The sequence below is a fragment of the Macrotis lagotis genome, chromosome 2 (genome assembly GCF_037893015.1).
Source record: "Macrotis lagotis isolate mMagLag1 chromosome 2, bilby.v1.9.chrom.fasta, whole genome shotgun sequence".
Lineage (NCBI taxonomy): Eukaryota > Metazoa > Chordata > Mammalia > Peramelemorphia > Peramelidae > Macrotis > Macrotis lagotis.
In genome coordinates, this window is record NC_133659.1 from 64,145,045 (window position 1) to 64,163,981 (window position 18,937).

At 34.7% G+C, this 18,937-nt stretch overlaps 1 protein-coding gene across 2 annotated transcripts in view; it reads left to right on the top strand.

The window, feature by feature from the left end:
• MROH9 (maestro heat like repeat family member 9) overlaps positions 1 to 13,322 on the top strand; it is a 76,120-nt gene extending 62,798 nt beyond the window's left edge. Inside the window, exons 18-21 of one of the 2 annotated variants that reach the window (XM_074221987.1) lie at positions 700 to 816; positions 1,886 to 1,988; positions 4,796 to 4,858; positions 12,700 to 13,322. In XM_074221987.1, the coding sequence (XP_074078088.1) occupies positions 700 to 816; positions 1,886 to 1,988; positions 4,796 to 4,858; positions 12,700 to 12,989 (573 nt within the window). In that variant the 3' untranslated portion in view covers positions 12,990 to 13,322. The remainder of the gene's footprint in view (positions 1 to 699; positions 817 to 1,885; positions 1,989 to 4,795; positions 4,859 to 12,699) is intronic. The other variant, XM_074221988.1, reaches the window with a different exon arrangement.
• Positions 13,323 to 18,937: the final 5,615 nt, after the last annotated feature.

The following is an 18,937-nucleotide window of genomic DNA, read 5'->3' on the forward strand; positions in this document are numbered from 1 at the left end:
AGCTAGTGTTTTGTGGGAACCACTTGCATGTGAAATCTTCTCCCAAGCTCCCTCTAGCTGGAAAAACTGGAATATAGAGAAGTTTAAAAAATCCTGTTCAGGTTTCTCCAGCCAGGTTTTCTCTGCTCAGTTCTAACAAAGAACTCAACAAAGTGAACACAAGGTGCAGAAATGATTTTAATAATTTTCTTATATTATTTTGGAATCTGTGTCTCCCAATCTCATCCAGGCTTCAAGTATAGTAACCACAGACCTGATCCCATTATTAATTGATTATGGGAGTTTTGATCTGCTCCATTTTTTTCTGGACAATTTCCTCCCATAGACAACCTAGCCCCTGTACTTTCATAACCCTCCAGGCTTTTGGGGTTCATTATTTTGATGCTAAGTTTGGTTGTACACAACCAATTGACTTCACTCACTATAACTTAACACCCTAGAGCTCAAGAGATCCAGCGTTCTCTGACTCCTTGGTAGCAAGAATGGCAGGTGAGAAACACCATGTACAGTCTCCAATAAGAATTCTAAAAAGATTGGAGAATACAAATGAATACTTTTTGTTGGTTCTTTTAGGAGATAAAGAGAGAGCTTTCCCAAAAGTTAGAAACTGATGATTTTATTAAATGAAAGGAGCAGTAGAAATTGATGTAAACTAAATGGAATATCTCATTGATTTTTTTTCCCTCCTCTGCCTCACAGGCATGTAAATATACATTAAACATCTGTGCTCCATATTTTAAGTGGTCATCTTTCCCTTTACTTCAAGATGAATTTTACAATTTTGAGCTAGTTGTACTCAACATCTGCAACTGCCTTGTAAGTTACTCTTTGGGTTTTAACTGGGGCTTGGCTAAGAGATAAAAATGTGTGAAAATGGAAGGGAAGGCAAATTTTTTGCAAGGAAAATACAAGATGTTGTTGGCAACTGCAGTCAAAATTATGAAAGGAAACTTATAGATTTCTCCTCACCTTTTCTCCACTAGCATGAACCTCTGTACCCTCCCTATAAACTCCCTATTTGTTGTTTTGGCTGGAGAATAGAAGGATAAGGTAAAATCCTATACTATCTCCAATGTAGGGAAGCACAACTGTCACCAATAAAAAGACCCTAATTCCCTTGAGGGGAAAAGACAGGAAAAGGATAGTGAGAGTAAATGGAAAAAAGGTTTGAGTGAAGAAAATTGAGTGATAGTTATTTAAAACTGCAACATAGAAGTTGACCTACTTCATCAAGTGTGAAGACTGATAATGTCAAGGAAGACTAAAGTTCATGTTTTAAATAACCCCCTAGTTTCAGACTGTTCTCCAGTTTCTATATTGTGTACTTATTATAATGATAGAATACTGACCTGAAAATTGAGGAATCTCAGATTCAAATCCATCCTCAGATATTTATTTATCCTGAAATCCTGGGCAAGTCATTAAACTTCTTATCAACCTGTTTCTTTAAATGAAAAATAGGGATGATAATATTAGCACCTACATTACAGGGTACTGATGAAGATCAAAGGAGATAGATACAAAATAGATGTTGACTTCTATTATTTCCATGATGATGATGTTATAATAATAATCATTCAAACAAATATTGTTTTGTAGTTTCAAAATATTTTCCTACATTATTTCATTTGTTCCTTATAACAGTCCTTTGAATTATAAATGGAATAAATGTTATTGTTCTACCTTATTTCCACTTAAGAAAACTGGGACAGGGAGGTTATGAATGTTAAGGAGCATATAGACTAAAAATGAGAGAATGGATCTTAGTATATTAATTTCAAATCTAGTATTATTATTGCTGAAGATTTTATCTAAAAACTAAAGAGGGGAGAAAGGGGAGGAAATTTTCCCCTTTATTTAGAGACTGTTTTTTCTCTCTTTCTAGTTCAATAATTATGGAAACTACATTCCAGAGGTTATTTACAAATCTTTACTATTTTTAAGGAGCAATAAACCTTATTTAAGAAAAGCAGCAATCATTTTAACAGGTAAAAAATAAAAACAAAAAACAACAATCCAAGGTGTCAACCTTCATTTTTCATCATCTTTATCTCCTTAAAACAGATCCAGAAAAGGTACAACATACTATTTGGAATGACATCTGCTGGGCTTTCCCATTTTACCACTTCCCTATCCAGAAGTTCTTGGTTTCTGAAATGCCAAGTACTCCGGCTTTCCTATATCTCTAATTACTCCTTCTTTTCTCTTTGATGACCCCTCACTTTCTTTATGAAGTCCTAAGGTAAGTATTGAGCAAATTTCTGTCTTCTGTGTTAGGGTAAGAGGAAGTCAGAGGCCTAGGTTGAAATTCTAGCTCAGTCACTTCAAGTCTTGTGTCACCCTGGAATAGTGGCAACTTTTCTGGGGTTAAGTTCCCTTATCTATGAAAATGAAATCATTGGACAAGATTGCCTCTAAGATATCTTCTAATGCTAAATCTACCACCATATGATCTTTTTTTCCTAGTCTCTCTTTTTGGAAATTTCCATTCTTCCCATGATTTCAGTGATTATTTCTACAAAAACGAAAGGAAAGTCAGATCCTGGAGAAATTTTGCTTTGAGCAAGGTTGCGGTGACGATGCCCACATCAAAGTCTCACTGACACAGCAGTGCTCCTCCAACAGACAATGAGAGTACAAAAAACAATAAAATACAAGCTGAAAAGACAGGAAATGGTTTGAGATATCTGTCTGAACTCCCAAATTTATCTTTCATTGTGTTTTGGAGGAACATTGCACAACATTGATATTTTTTTCTAAATTTTTCTAAATTGCTTCATTCCTTCCTTCCCTCCTTCCTCCTTCCTTCCTTCCTAGCTCTTCTCTCCCTCTTATCTTCCTAACCTCAACTTGTCTCCCCTTGCTGCTAGATCCTTTTAGACCTTCTTACTAACACACTACCACAGCAGCTCTTCTAAACTTTTTTTCATCCCTTCTCAATCTCCTGCGATTCCTTCTCCATCCACTCTGACTCAGATGACAATTGTGCTTCATAAAAACCAAAGAGACAATTCATTGAGACCTCTCTTCCTCCCTCTTCTTTATCTCACTTCACATAGATGCCTTCTGTCACTATCTCCTCCTCTATTTCTGTCTCACATCAGAAGTTGACACTTTTCCTTACCAAGGTCAACCACCCCCCATTCATAAGTAGTTCCTTTCCACCCCATCTCTCACCTTCAATCTCTCCCATTCTACTGGCTGTTTCCCTGTTGCCTATAAACATCCCTCCACCATCCATCTCCATCCTGAAAACTTTCACTTGATTCAATCACTTCTGGTATCTATCATCCCTTATCTCTCTTGCCTTGTGTGCTTATAAATAACTTAAAAAGGCTGTTTATGATAGGTACCTCCACTTTATCTTCCCTCACTCTTTTCTTAACCCTATGTAGTCTTGTCTCTGATCTCATCATTCAACAAAAACTGCTCTTTTCCAAAGTCTTTAATGATCTCTTAATTTCCCAGTGACCTTTTCCCAATACTCATTCTTCTTAATCTCTCTGCAACCTTTGATGTTATTGATCACCCTCTTCCTTATAGTCTTTTCTCTCCAGGTTTTTGGGGCATCACTTTTTCATGGCTTTCCTTTTATTTGTTTTTGTTTGGAGGTTTTTGCAAGACAATGGGGGTTAAGTGACTTGCTCAAGGTCACACAGCTAAGTTAATTATTAAGTGTCTAAGGCCCGATTTGAACTCTGTTCATCCTGACTCCAGGGCCAGTGCTCTATCTACTGCACCACCAAATTTCCCCCTCGTGGCATTCCTTTTACCTGACTGCTCCTTCTCCATCTGTTTTGCTGGATCTTTATCCAGATCATATCCATTGACCATGTATGACCCACAGGATTATCCTGGTTCCTCTTCTATTCTATTCAGTGATCTCATCAGCTCCCATCTAATTAACTGATGATTCTCAAATCTACTTTCCAGACATAATTTCTAAGCTCAGATCTCTCATCGCCTATTAGATATCTAGAACTGAATGTCCTGATATAGATATAGATATATAGAAAGATAAAGATATGGATATAGGTATGATATGGATATGGATATTATAGATATAGATAGGGAGAGGAAGAGGGAGAAGGAGAGAGGAAGAGGGAGAGGGAGAGAGATAGAGATAGATATAGAAATAGATAGATATAAATTCTTCATATCCAAAAAGTGAATTCATAATTCTTTCCTTATAAACTTTCTCCTCTCCCAAAATTCCATATTATTATTATTATTTTTAGGAAAACAACCGTCCTCCCAGACCCCTAAGCTCACAGTGCAGCTGTCATCCTCATTCTCTCTTTCACCTTTCATCACTAACAAGTCTATCTCTCAAATCTGGGCATTTTCACTGACTGTTCCTTATACATGCTATACTCTTCATCCTAATCACTGCCTGCCTCCTACCTTCCCTGACTTCCTTTATTGCCAGTTATATTATAATTCTATAAAACTTTTCCTCAATCTCACTTAATTATAATATCTTCTTTGTCGACTATTTATCAGATATATGCATGCATATACATACATACATACATATATATATATATATATATATGTCTTATATATCCATAGTTGTTTGCATGCTATCTCTATTAGATTGTGAACTCCTTAAGAACAGGGACTGTCTTTTGTCTTTCTTTATATCCCCAGTGTTCAGTGCCTCACACATAGTAGACACTTCATAAATGACTGATTAGAGTTACTTGTCTTTGAAGAAAACCCGAACTTAGGCAATCAGTAATAGAAACATTTATAAGTTTTAAGTGATAACTTTTCATTTTGACTTTTTGTTTAGGATACCTGGCAAAACTGGGGAGTAATTTACTTCTAAGTGATGAAATTGAACTCATGCTTAAGGGTAAGATATGATTTTATCCTGATTGGTATATTTGTTTATATATTTAAACTTACTTCCTATATTACTTTTTAAAAAAAATTCAATCAGAAAATAAATCTTGTCTCTCTGCTACTCCAATCCTCACCCCAAAAAGGAAAAAAATTAAAACCTATTAAAAACCTACAACATATATAGTCAAGCAAAACAAATTTCCACAGTAGTCATCTCCAACATCTCTATGTAGGCATGTATGTATGTATATATTTATGTGTATATACTTACATGTACATATCATTTTATACTGACTGTCTTCACTTCTCTAGGAGGAGGTGAGTAGCATGTTTCATCTTTATTTCTCTTGTATCATGATTGGTCATTATAAACTTCAGAATTTCAATTTCTCTCAAAGTTCTTTTTGTCTTCATCATATTGTTGTCAATGTATGATTTATTCTCCTGGACCTGTTCATTTCACCATGCATTCAGTATATATAAATTCTTCCTAGTTTGCTCTGAAATCATTCCCTTCATATTTCTTATAGCACAAAATTATGTTGTACAGTCATTCTGCAAGTTATAGACTCCCCTGAAATTCACATTCTTTTCTACCTCAAAGAGTTATATTTTTTACATCCCTAATTAGTCTGTTTTGCTTTGAACTCATCTTTTTTGATTATGTGAGATAATTTTCCTAAACTTCCTTTCCCTTTCCCCTTTAGTAAATTCCTCTTTCCATCTTTTTTTCATTCTTCCCTTTAGAAGGTTATAAATTTAAATACTTTGCCTTCTAGCTCATAAATTTTTGAATTTCTATCATCCTACCACCCCCTGATGGAAAGAGGTAAAGGGGGAGAGGGGCAAGTAACGTCAGTGTTCATAGGCATATATTAACTCTAGAATTACCACATTAATAGTGGCAGAATTATCCAAATAGTAGGGAACCAGGAATCAAACTGGGAAAGTTCCTGTGACTGTGTAATTTCTGCTCCTTTGTATCTCAATATTTTATCAAAGTTCATAATTTCCCATTAAGGACAAGACTTCCAGGTTTAGTGAAAGTTAAAAATCCTAAAACATTTTGGGGGAGCAATACTTTATAGTCTGGATAATTATACACTTCTTTTAGGAGCATTGAATGAAATAAGTGAATTTCATCATTAAAAATTTTCTTTTTACTAAATTTCAGTACTTCAATATTGCTCATATTGAGCATTTTTATAGCAATGGCCTTGAGGCACTATTCTTTCAACTTCAAGAAGCCTATGCCACATTGTATAGAGGAATCATCAGTCACCCTTCTGCCTTCCTTTTAAAGTGAAATCCCTTTGAACTTCTTTGCTCATTTTGAAATGATTCATTAGGCTAGTAGCAACAATAGTTTTTTTTTGTTTGTGTTTTTGACATTTCCTTTGTACTTCTAAGCAACAGATCCAGTTTCATGGTGATCTTGAATGTTCCTTGAAATGCTTTACTGTGCCCACCCTAATATGGACAATAATGGTCATTGAAGTGAGCTTAATAAGAACTATGACTTTTGCTTTGACTTTGCAATAATATCTGTTCTTAAATATGTATCTACCTCAAAGTGTTACTATGAATATCAAATGAGATTATATATGTAAAGCATTTTACATAGTTTAAATGCTACATAAATCTTAGTAGCTCTTATTATTATTATTGTCAAAAATGGCATTAAAAATACAACAAAAAAGAACAATGAAACATGTATACAGTATGAAATCCAACACTCAAGTGAAAAAGAATTAAATACAAGGGAAGAAACTTGATCAATCAAACTTTTTCTGGTCAAGTTCAGACTTCTGTTAGTATCAGCTGCAGCATATACCATATGATTATTACTTTCATAAAATGAAACAATAAAAAACCTTACTGCCTATCCAAAGTAACTTGAATAACATGTGTTCCTTCGAGCAGGATAAGGGAGATTGAAAGAGGGAATAATTCAATCCAATGAAGTCCGTTTATGTTTTTCTTAAGAGGAGGATAGAAAGATGAAAAAAGGCAGATATAAGGAGGATTACCAGCTCTCTTCCTGTAACATCAATCTTAGCATCCAATTTAAAAAAACTCATTCTGAAGAATTGTGGGGTAGGGCTAAGCTTAACCTTACTTGGCTTCTGAAAAACACTGATTAATTAGAATCTTTCAAAATTAGTTTTCCTTAGACATTTCAAATGCTCACATTTTATCAGCACATATTTATTTAAACACTGAGTAGCCCACTCAGTACCAGGTGCTGTAGGGCAAACAAGAGAAAGGTAAATCAGAGTTCCTACCTACAAATAAGGAGTCAGTATTCTAGAGATAGAGTTAAGATTCCTGTCTTGGGAACAGTGAAAGACTACTTGAGGCTAATCTGTGATTTCAGTGATAGAAAAAACTTTCTTAGGCAGAGGATACCCCTACTTTAAAACTTGCCTATACTTTAAAACTTGCCTAGAGTGGGGGGTGGGGTCAAATTAATGCAAAAAAAGGGGAGATCCACCACAAGGATTCCTGTAGGGCTCTTATTGACTAAGTTTTCAAATATAACTTTTTTTTAACTTTTATTAAATGTCTCCCAATTACATTTTAATCTTGTTCTGTCTTCACTGGTGATTATTAAAAGCTACTTATACCTGGTATTTGATATCTCTGACTTAGAACATTAAAAGGTTTAATTGTCATCCCTGCTCACATAGCCAATATGTGTCAGAGGTGGCACAGAGACTCATTTGCCTGACTCAAAGACCAACTCTCTACCTATTTCATCAAAGTTCCTCTGAAACAATAGCTCTCAGACATAATTGATAAGGTCTGAATGGTGTGATGATGATGATGATTAAAAAGCTTATCACATGCCACCTCATTTGATCTTTATAAGAATCCTATACAATTATCAGCTCTATTGTATAGAGAAGAAAACTGAGAAAAGGTTGAATTACCCAAGATCACCAGGTTATGTCAGTCAACATTAGGTTTTGTAGTAACAATTTAAAACTCAGCCTTTCTTGATACTGAGTCAAGTACTCTATCTAACCACCTTGCTACCTGGAAATCCTTATTCCTAGTAAAGGCAGACTATTTGTTTAAAATATGGAACAATGATACATGCATAAACATACATACATGTTAAAATACATACTCCTTATTATGTCCAACAGACAATAAAACTGTATATACCCTTTGATCCAACAATACCATTGGTAGGTCTGTTTCCCAGAGAGATCACAATATAGATTAGAAAAACTCACATGTACAAAATCATTTATAGCAGCACTTTATGAAGTGGCAAAGAATGGGAAATCAAGGCAATGTCCATCATTGGGGAATGGTAAAACAATGGTGGTATTTGTATGTGAGGGAATGCTTATTATTCTATAAGAAATCAGGAGGAATGAGATTTCAGAATAACCTGAGCTGATTTTGAGTGAAATTCATGAGCAGAACCAGAGAAACATTTTGTATCTATAAGATAGATAGAGGAGACAGAGATAGAGATAGAGGAGATAAAGATAGACATAGACATAGACATAGACATAGACATAGACATAGACATAGATAGACATAGATAGACATGGATATAGATAGATGATATAGATATAGATGTAGATATAGATAGTGATAGTGATAGTGATAGAGACAGTGATAGAGACAGAGACAGAGACAGAGATGATAGAGATAGAGATAGAGATAGAGATAGAGATAGAGACAGAGATAGAGATAGAGATAGAGATAGAGATAGAGATAGAGATAGAGATAGAGATAGAGATAGAGATAGAGATGGAGATAGATCAATACACTACCAGAAATACAGGGTGATGGTAACTATGATAGACTTATGAGGATCAAATGTGGTATTATTTGTAAAGTGCTTAATATAGTAATTGGCTGACAGTAGTCATCATATAAATTAATAATAATAAATCTGAGAACAATATGCATAGAGATGATAATTGAATCCAGGTAGAAGAGAAGGTGCAAGATAGATCCTGGGGACAAGTTTTGGTTGGTACAAGCTAGATTTGTAGCCAACTAAGACCAAGAGGAAGCAGTCAGAGAGGTAGAAGAAAAATCAAGAGAAAACCTAGAGGGGAAAAAAACTATCAAGAAATAAAGGGTGATCAACAGAGTCAAAGACCACAGAGGTCAAGAAGGCTAAGGAGTAAAAAAATGGACCATCAGATATGACAAATTAAATTAACAAAATGTGGAAGAAAGATGAAGGTATTTCAATCAAATGACCAAATGATTACTTCATAAAAACAGGAAAAAAAATTATACCAAAAATTCATCTGGAGGAATAAAGGACCAAAAATACCAAGGAAATTAACAAAAAATTTTAAAGGAAGAGAGCATAATCATACTAAATTTCAAACTACATTAGATAGCCATAATCATAAATATCAAATTAGCACTGGATAAGAAATAAAGGAATTGGTCAGTGAAACAGATTAGATTCACAGTATAAAGAGTTAAACTATGCATAGTAACAAAATATTTTAGAAACACTAAGATTCAACTATGTGAGAAAAATTCACTATTTGATAAAAACTGTTGAGAAAATTGGAAAATATCTTACATTTCTTCCAAGACAAGCTCGAAATGTGTGTATATGATTTAAAAATAAAAGGTGCCATAATGAACAAATTAGAGGAACATCAAAGATGTGAGGTAGTGCTGTGGATATGGGAAGCATTCATTACCAAATAAAAGATACAGAAATTCACAGGAAGTACAAAGGACAATTTTGATTACATACAGTTAAAAAATTTGTGGATGACAAAACCAACTCAGTTAAAATTATAAGAGAAACAAGAAAATGAGGAAATCTTTACAGCAAGTTTCTCTTAGAAAAGTCTCATTTCTTAATTTTTTTAGGTTTTTTCAAGGCAATGGGGTTAAGTGGCTTGCCCAAAGCCACACAGCTAGGTAATTATTAAGTGTCTGAGACTGGATTTGAACTCAGATACTTCTGCCTCCAGGGCCAGTGCTCTATCCACTGCACCACCTAGTTGCCCCCTCATTTCTTAATTTCTAAGAATAAGAACTATTCTCCAATTGACAAATGGTCAAAGAATATAAATAGGAAGTTTTCAAAGAAAGAAAATTAAGTTATCAAGAACTATTTGAAAAAAATGTTTAAAGTCATTAAAAGAGAATTTAAAACAATTCTAAGTTACTATCTTATTTTCTTTAGATTGGTAGATGCTGTTTGACTCAGGAATACCATTACTAAGTCTATTCTCCAGAAATCAAAGAAAGAAGAAAATGACTCATGTCAAAAATATTTATAGCATCTCTTAGTAAATTAAAAGTAAAAATTGAGTAATGAACAAATTAGAGCATATAAATGTAATAGCATGTTACTATGCTGCTTGGGGAAAAAAAAGATGGATATCATTTCAGAGAAACCTGGTTAGAGTTGCATGGACTGATGTAAAGTAGAGTAGAACCAGGAGAAAAATGTACACAATAACAACATTATTGTGTAGACAATTTTGAAAGACCTGGGAACTTTGATCAATACAATAACCCATCATAATTGTAGAAAATGATGAGAGACTTAGAGTGAAGGTTCAAGTATACATATATGTGTTTACTCATATTATATATATATATATATATATATATATATATATATATATATACACATCTAGTTCAATAATTTGTTTTGCTTGACTATACATATTTATATAAGATGCTTTTCCCCCTTTCTTGTTGTGGGGATAGAGAAAGGAAGGAGAAAGAAAACTATATGGAAAGTATAATTAAATTGACATTTAAAAAGCTTTTAAATAAATTTTAAAATGAGATTATTGGTAACTTTGGAAAGAATAGTTTCAATTGAATGAAATTAGAGAGCAGAGATTCAAGATAGTGAAAGGAAAAGATATGGAAGCACTAGAAAATGTTTTTCCCAAGGAAATTAACTACCAAAGGGAGAAGAGAAACAGGATTATATAGCTGGTAGGATGCTCAGATCAAGTGAAAAGTGTTGTTTGGATGATGAAGACATAAGCATGTTTGTAGGCAGTAGCTAGTATTTAATATACAGAAAAACTGAATATTGGTAAGAGAATGGATGAGGATAGGGGTGGAAATCTATTGTAGAAGACATGATAGACTATCATAGAGTATATATTGCCTTTATATGGAGAAGAGTTTTTCATGGGAGACAGGGGTATAAGAAGAAATAGTGGAAATAGGTGACTGTGATATAAGAAGAGGAAAAGAAAGAGGAAACTTTCTGTAAATAGCTTCATTTTTCCTATAATATATGAGGCAAGGTTCTTATTGAAGCAAATAGAAGGAGGAGAATGAGAGGACTAAGGAGGGATAAAAAAAACATTTGGAAAAGCTCCTGAGATAAGTGGGAAAAGTTCTTGATTATGGAAGTTAAACAAACTGCTTTGCTGGAAAAGATGAGCCAGTTGAGATAATGTAGCAAATTTGTAGTGGATCCAGTTGGGCATGACTCCATAATTCTCTCCAGCTCTACTTAGTAATGAATGAATGTATGTGAAGGCAGCAAATGGTGGGAGTAGTCCAAGGGTAGGATTTGGCAAAACATGATCAGTGATAAGACAGGAAAGAGATTTGAGTATTGAGAAAAGAGTAAAGTTCAACTGATTTACCAAGAGGTGAAGATGAGGAAGGGGGAGAATGTAGACAGTGCAGAGATTATACTTTGTATAAAGAACTGAATCATGGAGGAAGTATAGGTCACAGGGAGGACAAATAATAGTTTGGAGTTATAAGGCTGAGGGAAAAAATAGAATGATAAAATATTATGATCAGATAAAGAAAGTTTGTAGTGTATGTACATGAAAGGATTTCATGTAGTTGATGGCAAAAATAAATGATATGATCATCTCTACATTTAACTGAGATGTACTGGAGGAGTAAATTATAGAAAATAAGTAAATTACAAAACTGGGACATGAGAACTGAGAGAGACTGAGAGAGTGTCAATATGTAAGTTGATGTCCCCAATATGAGGGCAGGAGTTGGATTGGAGAAAAAGACCTTGAATCAAACACTGAACTCATTGAGGAAGGAAGAAAAGAGAAGGATTTTCAATCAGTAGAGAGCAGCTTCCAAAATCTTGATTAGAAATAAATGTAATTCAATGGAGGACAGCTTCCAGAGTGGTAAAAGGAAAATTTGAAGATGATTGGTGATGGAATAACTAAGACCAATGAATATAAAGGAAACAGCAACCTGATTTGGAAATGCCAGCTGAGGATTCTTTAACAGTGGGAGGTTTCAGTGAGTGTCAAAAATTGGAAAGAGAAAGGAAAAGGTTTAAAATGAAAGGAAATTGGAATGAAACTATAAAATAATATGACTAGAGGGACAGGCATAAGAAAGTAGGTAACTGCAGCTGGGGAATAAGATTTATAGAGGGACATAGAGGTGGTCAATATCTCTGGATGGGGAGAATATATTACAAGATGAGAATATAGCAACCATTGAGGAATGAGTTCAAGCAGATTAACAATGGTTGGAGAAGAATCCATTAAATCAGGTCCATAATTAGATGATTCAAGATCTTCCCTAGATATTGAGCCCTGGCATTCTGTGGGGCCCAGAGAGTCCAGCTCCTATTATAGGAACAGTCAAAATTCAAACAAGGAAGCAGAGCCTGGCAGTTCAAAGTGGATTTAATTCAAGAACCACTTCTGAAGCATTAGAGAAGGTTCTAGGTTCAAAGACAGTGACCAAAACCTGATGAGTAGCTTAGATTGCAGTTCCTTAGGAACACCTGAGAAAGCCTCAGGGGTCATTCAGCATATCATGAGGATCTGTTATAGTAGAAGTCCAGCTTCATAAGAGGATGAATTAATTTTCTTGTTTCAGCGATGGAAAAAGTACTCTGTGATGAAGATCCTTCCATCTGTCAGATGGCTAATTTTACCTACATGTTATTTGGTGAAATATTCAATGAAATGAAAGAATGCAGCTTTAAACAACACTTCCAAAGGATATTCAGTTTATTTCAATTCAAAGACACATTGCTTCTTTATCATTATAGAGGTAGAGAATTCATTGACTCTTTTAATGAGCTTGATGAATATGCAATGCAACATACAAAAGGAAACTCTATGGAAGATCTCAAGATTGCAGAGAGTCAAGTCAATAATGTATAGGGGTTTTCTGTCCACAGGACAAAGTTTGAAGGCTTTTTTGCCTAAATTTGTGTTAGAAGACCTTGCCACTGCTTCCTTTTTATGTAACCAAGTATACAATTTGGGGAAAATCCATTGTGCATTAGAGTTTAACACAATGACTAGAAGCTCTATTTTACCATCTATTACCAATAAAAAGGAAACAGAAGATGATTATAATGATTTTAGATTTTTAAAGATCTAAGCCACTTGTTTTTATTTGTCCCATTTATTTATTTATATTAGACTAAGTTGTAATAACCTTCACAGTTTCTGTCTTTTTATATAAACAAATCTTTAGACAGATAACTCCTGCCACTACTATTCAACTTAAGGGTATTATGTTTCAATAAAAAGTGTTTAATATTTTAAAACATAAAAAATGACTGTATACTTTTTTTGTAAAAAGTGAATAAAAACTCTTTTAAAGAAACAAAAACCTATAAGACCCTAACTCAGGTCTCCATGTAACAAGAGTTACAGAAGGCTATTTCATAAATGGCATAGGTTTTACCCCTGTAGTATGCAAAAAAAAAAATTCATTGAAATCCCAAATATATTAAATAAGAGATATATTGAAATGTCAATTTGTTTACTATAATTTCTAAGGTTCCCAAATGCATTATTTTCATTTCCACCACAGCTGATGCCTTGTCTCCTATTCAAAGTCTATAAGATCCTAACTGAGGTCTTCATGTCCCTTAGTTCACACAGATACTTATAATATCTGAGCTTTTACAACTTTATAGTTAATCCCACACACACAGCTTAAATGTAATCTTCCAACAGTGGTCTCAAAGTCATTCCTTTTCACAGCTTTAGAATCTCTGTGAGGGAATATTCCATTCCTTGTGTCTTTTATATGAAATGTCCAAAAGAGTACATTAAAACTAAGTTTGTTGGACAACCACTTTTTGATAAATTTTTTTGGAGTAAAGGCTGATTCTCAAATCAAAAATATCATGCCCAGCAGTGATGTACCAGCTTACACATGGTCTTTATGCTAAACATTTCCTGGCCAATACTAACTGGGGAGCAATTCTTCCAACCCCTACTGGCACCAACAGGTTGGATCCCAAGATTTCAGAGTTCTTTAAGTAACCCTGAGAGTTAGGATTTTGTTGTTTTGTTTTTTCCCTTAATGCTATAGTTCAAAAGCCCCTAAAGGTGTTCTTCTCTCTGTGATTATTGGTTGATGAATCTGTCAGTTAATTTGTTTTTTAAAAGCATTTACAATAGGGTTATAATTAGCACAAAATACCCTTGACTCATCCAATCACCCCACTCCCAAAAAAATGCTGTGACACTTTCTCACAATACATACAGAGTTCAGGGAAAAGTGAGCTCAAGCTCAGAGCCGGTGTAGCCAAGGGATCATAGATTCTACTTTCTGGAAGTTGTCCTCTTTGGGGTGGATCCTCATGAAGTTCATCTTATGTTTAGCATTGGTACTGGATTCCTTGAAGAATTTTTCATCTATCTTTATTGCATCCAATCTATCCTAAGCTCCCAATGAAGACTGCCATTAGCCACTGTCATCATGTGATACTGCAAGGATAAGGATTGAAAAAAAAATCCAAATCATAAAAAATCCAAGATTCACAAGGTATGTCTCCAGTAAAGGAAAGGGAGGGGAAGGGGGATAGTGAAAGAAACCAAGGCCATGGCCAAGGACTATCTTCTCTCAACCAAGAAATTCCTTCTCAGGAGTTGGATTCGAGGCTTCCATCACTAATCAAATGGACTCTTATTTTTTTTTCCCCAAAACCAGTTTCCTTGTTTTATAAATGCCCCATAGACTATGACCAAGTCCTTCAATTAATGAAGAGAAATGTGTGTTCAAACCCATTTGAAATGGCTAGATTAAGATGTCCAGGTCTGTTGCATACTCAGGTTCACTCCTTCAGAAGCAGTTAGATCGTTCAATAGATTGAGTGCTGGGCCTGGAGTCGGGAAGACCTGAATTCAAATATAGTCTTTGGCACTTTCTAGTTTTGTGACTAGAAATTGCAAGTTACTTAACCTCTGTTTGCCTCATTTTCTTCAACTATAAAATGGAAATAATAACACCTCCCTCCTAGGATTATTACAAGGATCAAATGAGGTAATATTTGTAAAACTAAAGGCTGCCATATAAACACTTATTTAAATAGCTATTTCCTTCTCTTCCCCTTCTGATCTGACAGAGGTATCAGGCTAGAGTGTTTTGTCAGTAACTATAAGTGGGATATAATGATTTGATTCATTGATTCAGTCAGTTCCAATACTGCCATCCAGTTGGAAAAATCTGCCATAGCTTGTATCCTTCTGATATCCTCAAGGGCTCACTACCCTAGCACAATAAAGCAGAGAAGGAGAATTTAAGAAAAGGAAAGGGCTAGATTATGGAAGACCTTTTCAAATCAAACAGTATAAACAGAAGGGAAAGTAAGCTAAGTCATGGGGAGTTACTTCCAAATCCCCCCCATAGGAGAGCAGAAAGGAATAAGGAATGGCCATGATTCCCAGTTCTTCCCTCTTGACATACAGTAGAGGGAATGAGTAATATGATTTAAGAAAAATTCTCACCCATCTTTCCCTACCAAAATATCTCCATTAAAATGCATGAAAATCTACCAGTTTTACCAAGAATTCACTGGATTAAGAAACAATTATCCCAAAGAAGGTTAGTAAATGGGGGTAAACAGCTTTCAGAAATTTTCTCTTTAAAATGGATTGCTTCACACTTTATATCTTACAGAAATATTAAACATTAAAGCAAGGGAAATTTAGATGAAGGTGGGAGCATAAGAAGTAACTTTGGACCAGGGGAATTTGTAAGACAGAAATTTTGGATCTGTATGATAAATGAAAATTTGGGAACCCAGAAAATAGCCTAGATGGTACTGGTCTCCTACAAGCCAGGAGTTTATTATTATCATCATCATCATCATCATCATAATTATCATTATTATTATTATTATTATTCAGCTGACAAAATACTACAAAATACTATACTGCATATTGGACTACATTGCCTCCCCTATGCAGTAAACTCCAGTAGTTCTCTGTTATGTCCAGGATCAAAAGTAAAATCTTGTTTGACTTTTAAACCCTTCTCAACCTGATCCCTTCTATATATCCAGATCAAATAACATACATCATACTTTGAAAAATTAAAGTATTAAATTCCAGATGCTAGTATTAATAATTATTTTATTATCTTTTCACATTTTACTCATATATGTATAAATACACACATACACACACATCCGAATTCAAGACAGCCTTCTGGATGTTTCTCACAAAGGATATTCTATCTCTGGATCCCCGCACTTTCTCATGTGTGAAATGTCCTCCCTCTTCACTTATGACTCCTAACTACCCTGGCTTTTTCCGTGTGTTTGATCAAATCTCAATTTCTACAAGAAATATTTCCTTGCCTGGTCCCCACTCCTCACCTCCATTTTCCATCTGTAATTACCTTCCATTTAACCTCTATGTAGCTTGTTGGTATAACTTTTTGCATGTTGTCTGTCCAACAACAAAGGGGGGGCGCTTTGGACTATATTTTTGCCTTTCTCTATAACCCCAGTGTTTATTCCAGGACTTGATATATATATAGTAGGTACTTCATTAAAAAAAATCCTTTTTGGCTGATAGTAAAAATATTGCTGGCTGGGAAGTCAGATAATCTGGACTCAGATCCCAGCTCTGTGGTTTTTCTCCAAGTGTATGTGTTGCAATTAGGCAAATCTCAATCATTCTACCTCCAGTTCCTCATTTACAATTCTAAAGATAGAATATAATGTGAAATTCGATTTTATTTGAGGAGGGAAGTTTTAAGGAAACCCATTTGAAGCACTAAAAGACTACTTCTGAAGACAAGACATCTCTTCAGATGTTTCCCTTTGGGTTGGTTAACCCAGTGCAAAGGGATGGGGAAGATAAAGAAGAGGGATACAGAACATCAGTAAGAACCCCACACTTCTGCCCATACTGGGACTGCAGTAAGGGAAATATTTGAGCAGAGTGATAATCAAAGACAAATGCTAATATTTTCTAAAAAGGGCTACTGCACAATACCATGCAGAGAGAGTTGTCTGAGAAGAGACCACATAAGCTGAGAATGGTTCAGTAGTGTGGTTGGTCTTCTGAGACTTTTGGATCTACATCTGTACATGTGACCATACAATAGTCATCTGGGAAACCACAGGAACATCAGGGGTCTAAATCCTTTGAACTATCTATCTGGTTAATTATTGGGATTTGGGGATGCTCCAGAATGTAGACATTGGTTATTCCACTGGAGAGCAGAGAAATAATGGATTATGAGTCAACCTTTAGCTGAGTTATCTAACAAAAGCTAAGCTTATCTACTAATCCCTGGTTACCAAAATATATAATATATGAGCAAGGTCTTCTGGGAAGCTAAGTAATGTATTCAAATCAACCTCAGGTACCAGATGTGTTACCCCAAGAAAGTCAAATCACAACTCTCTTGTTCTTGTTTTCCTCATATGTAAAATTATGTATTGAAAGAAAATGGAAAATCACTCTATCTCTGCCAAGAAAAGTCCAAATAGGGTCACAAGAATTGGACATGACTGGGAAATGACTGAACAATTATCAGTGTGGATTCTCATTACAAACTAACATTCATAAGTTACAAATTGCAACCTTCCTATAGGACATTGCTGACTCAGACAACTGATGGGAGGCAATAAAATGCAATGAGAAGGCCACTGATCTTAATTTCAATTCAAGTTGGATTATGATTTTGCCATTGCTACTTCTATTATCTTGGTCATTTAATATACTTACATCTCATTTTCCTCATCTGCAAAATGAAGGTATTGAATTAGATTGACTCTTGACTTCTCTTCTTTTCCTTGATCTAAGATCTTGTCATGCCAGTTTTTTTACTGACTGGATTTTTATTTTTGCTTTAAAAAAATATATGCACATGAACATGTATGTATATACATACATTCATATAACAATACCCTAACACATCTAAATTCCAACAGAGAAATAGTTTAGATTCTTGGTTTTAAAAGCAGGCACAAATTTAATTCCAATTGGGAATTCTTGGGAAATTAAACTTGTTATTCATCCTCTTAAAAATACTAGACTCATGCAATATATTTTGCTTTATTGAATTTCTTAATAATCCTTGTTATATACAGGGCTATACATATCTATATATCCATATCTAATCTATACACATATATATATATATATATATATATATATATATATATATCAGAGCAGTTTATGATTTCAAATTAAAACATTTGATAACAGATGGGTAATCTCTCAGTAGGTTGTAGTGGAGAAAGTTGGCATTCCAGGAATAAGTGAGTAAAGATGGCGAAGTGGGGAAATAAAGCAAGAGGCATGTTCTCAGAATGATGAGCACATAGTAATGCTTCGATGAATTGTGTGCCATGTGAAGAGGAATTCAAGAAGGCTTGATTGTGGAGGACCTTAAATGCCAGATGAAGGAGTTAAACTGTTACGCGAAGAGCAATGGAGGGCCCCCATGGCAAAGGGGAGCACCATGATCTCAGGTGTCTGTTAGGAAAATTAATCTGGTAGCACTGGGATGAGTTGTAAAGGGAAAAGTCAGAAAGTGAGATGACCAGTTAAAAGGATATTATAGTAAAAAATAGTAAAACATCAAATTGGTAGCTGTCCACCATCTTTTACTTCTTGCTCTGGTCAATGGGGTTCACTCTTCCAGCTACTTCTTCCAGTCTTCTAATTGGTTGTGGACTGGAAAACAAGTCATTACACTTCTAAGAGATGAATGTAAATGTAAAGCAAATGATTTATGAATGAAATTCTAACTCTCCCATAAATGAAGTGAATAAGGTCTGTAGTGCTATTAACAGAATAATGTCTATTCTGCTGGTTTAGAGCTATGTATATGTGTTTACTTGATTGTT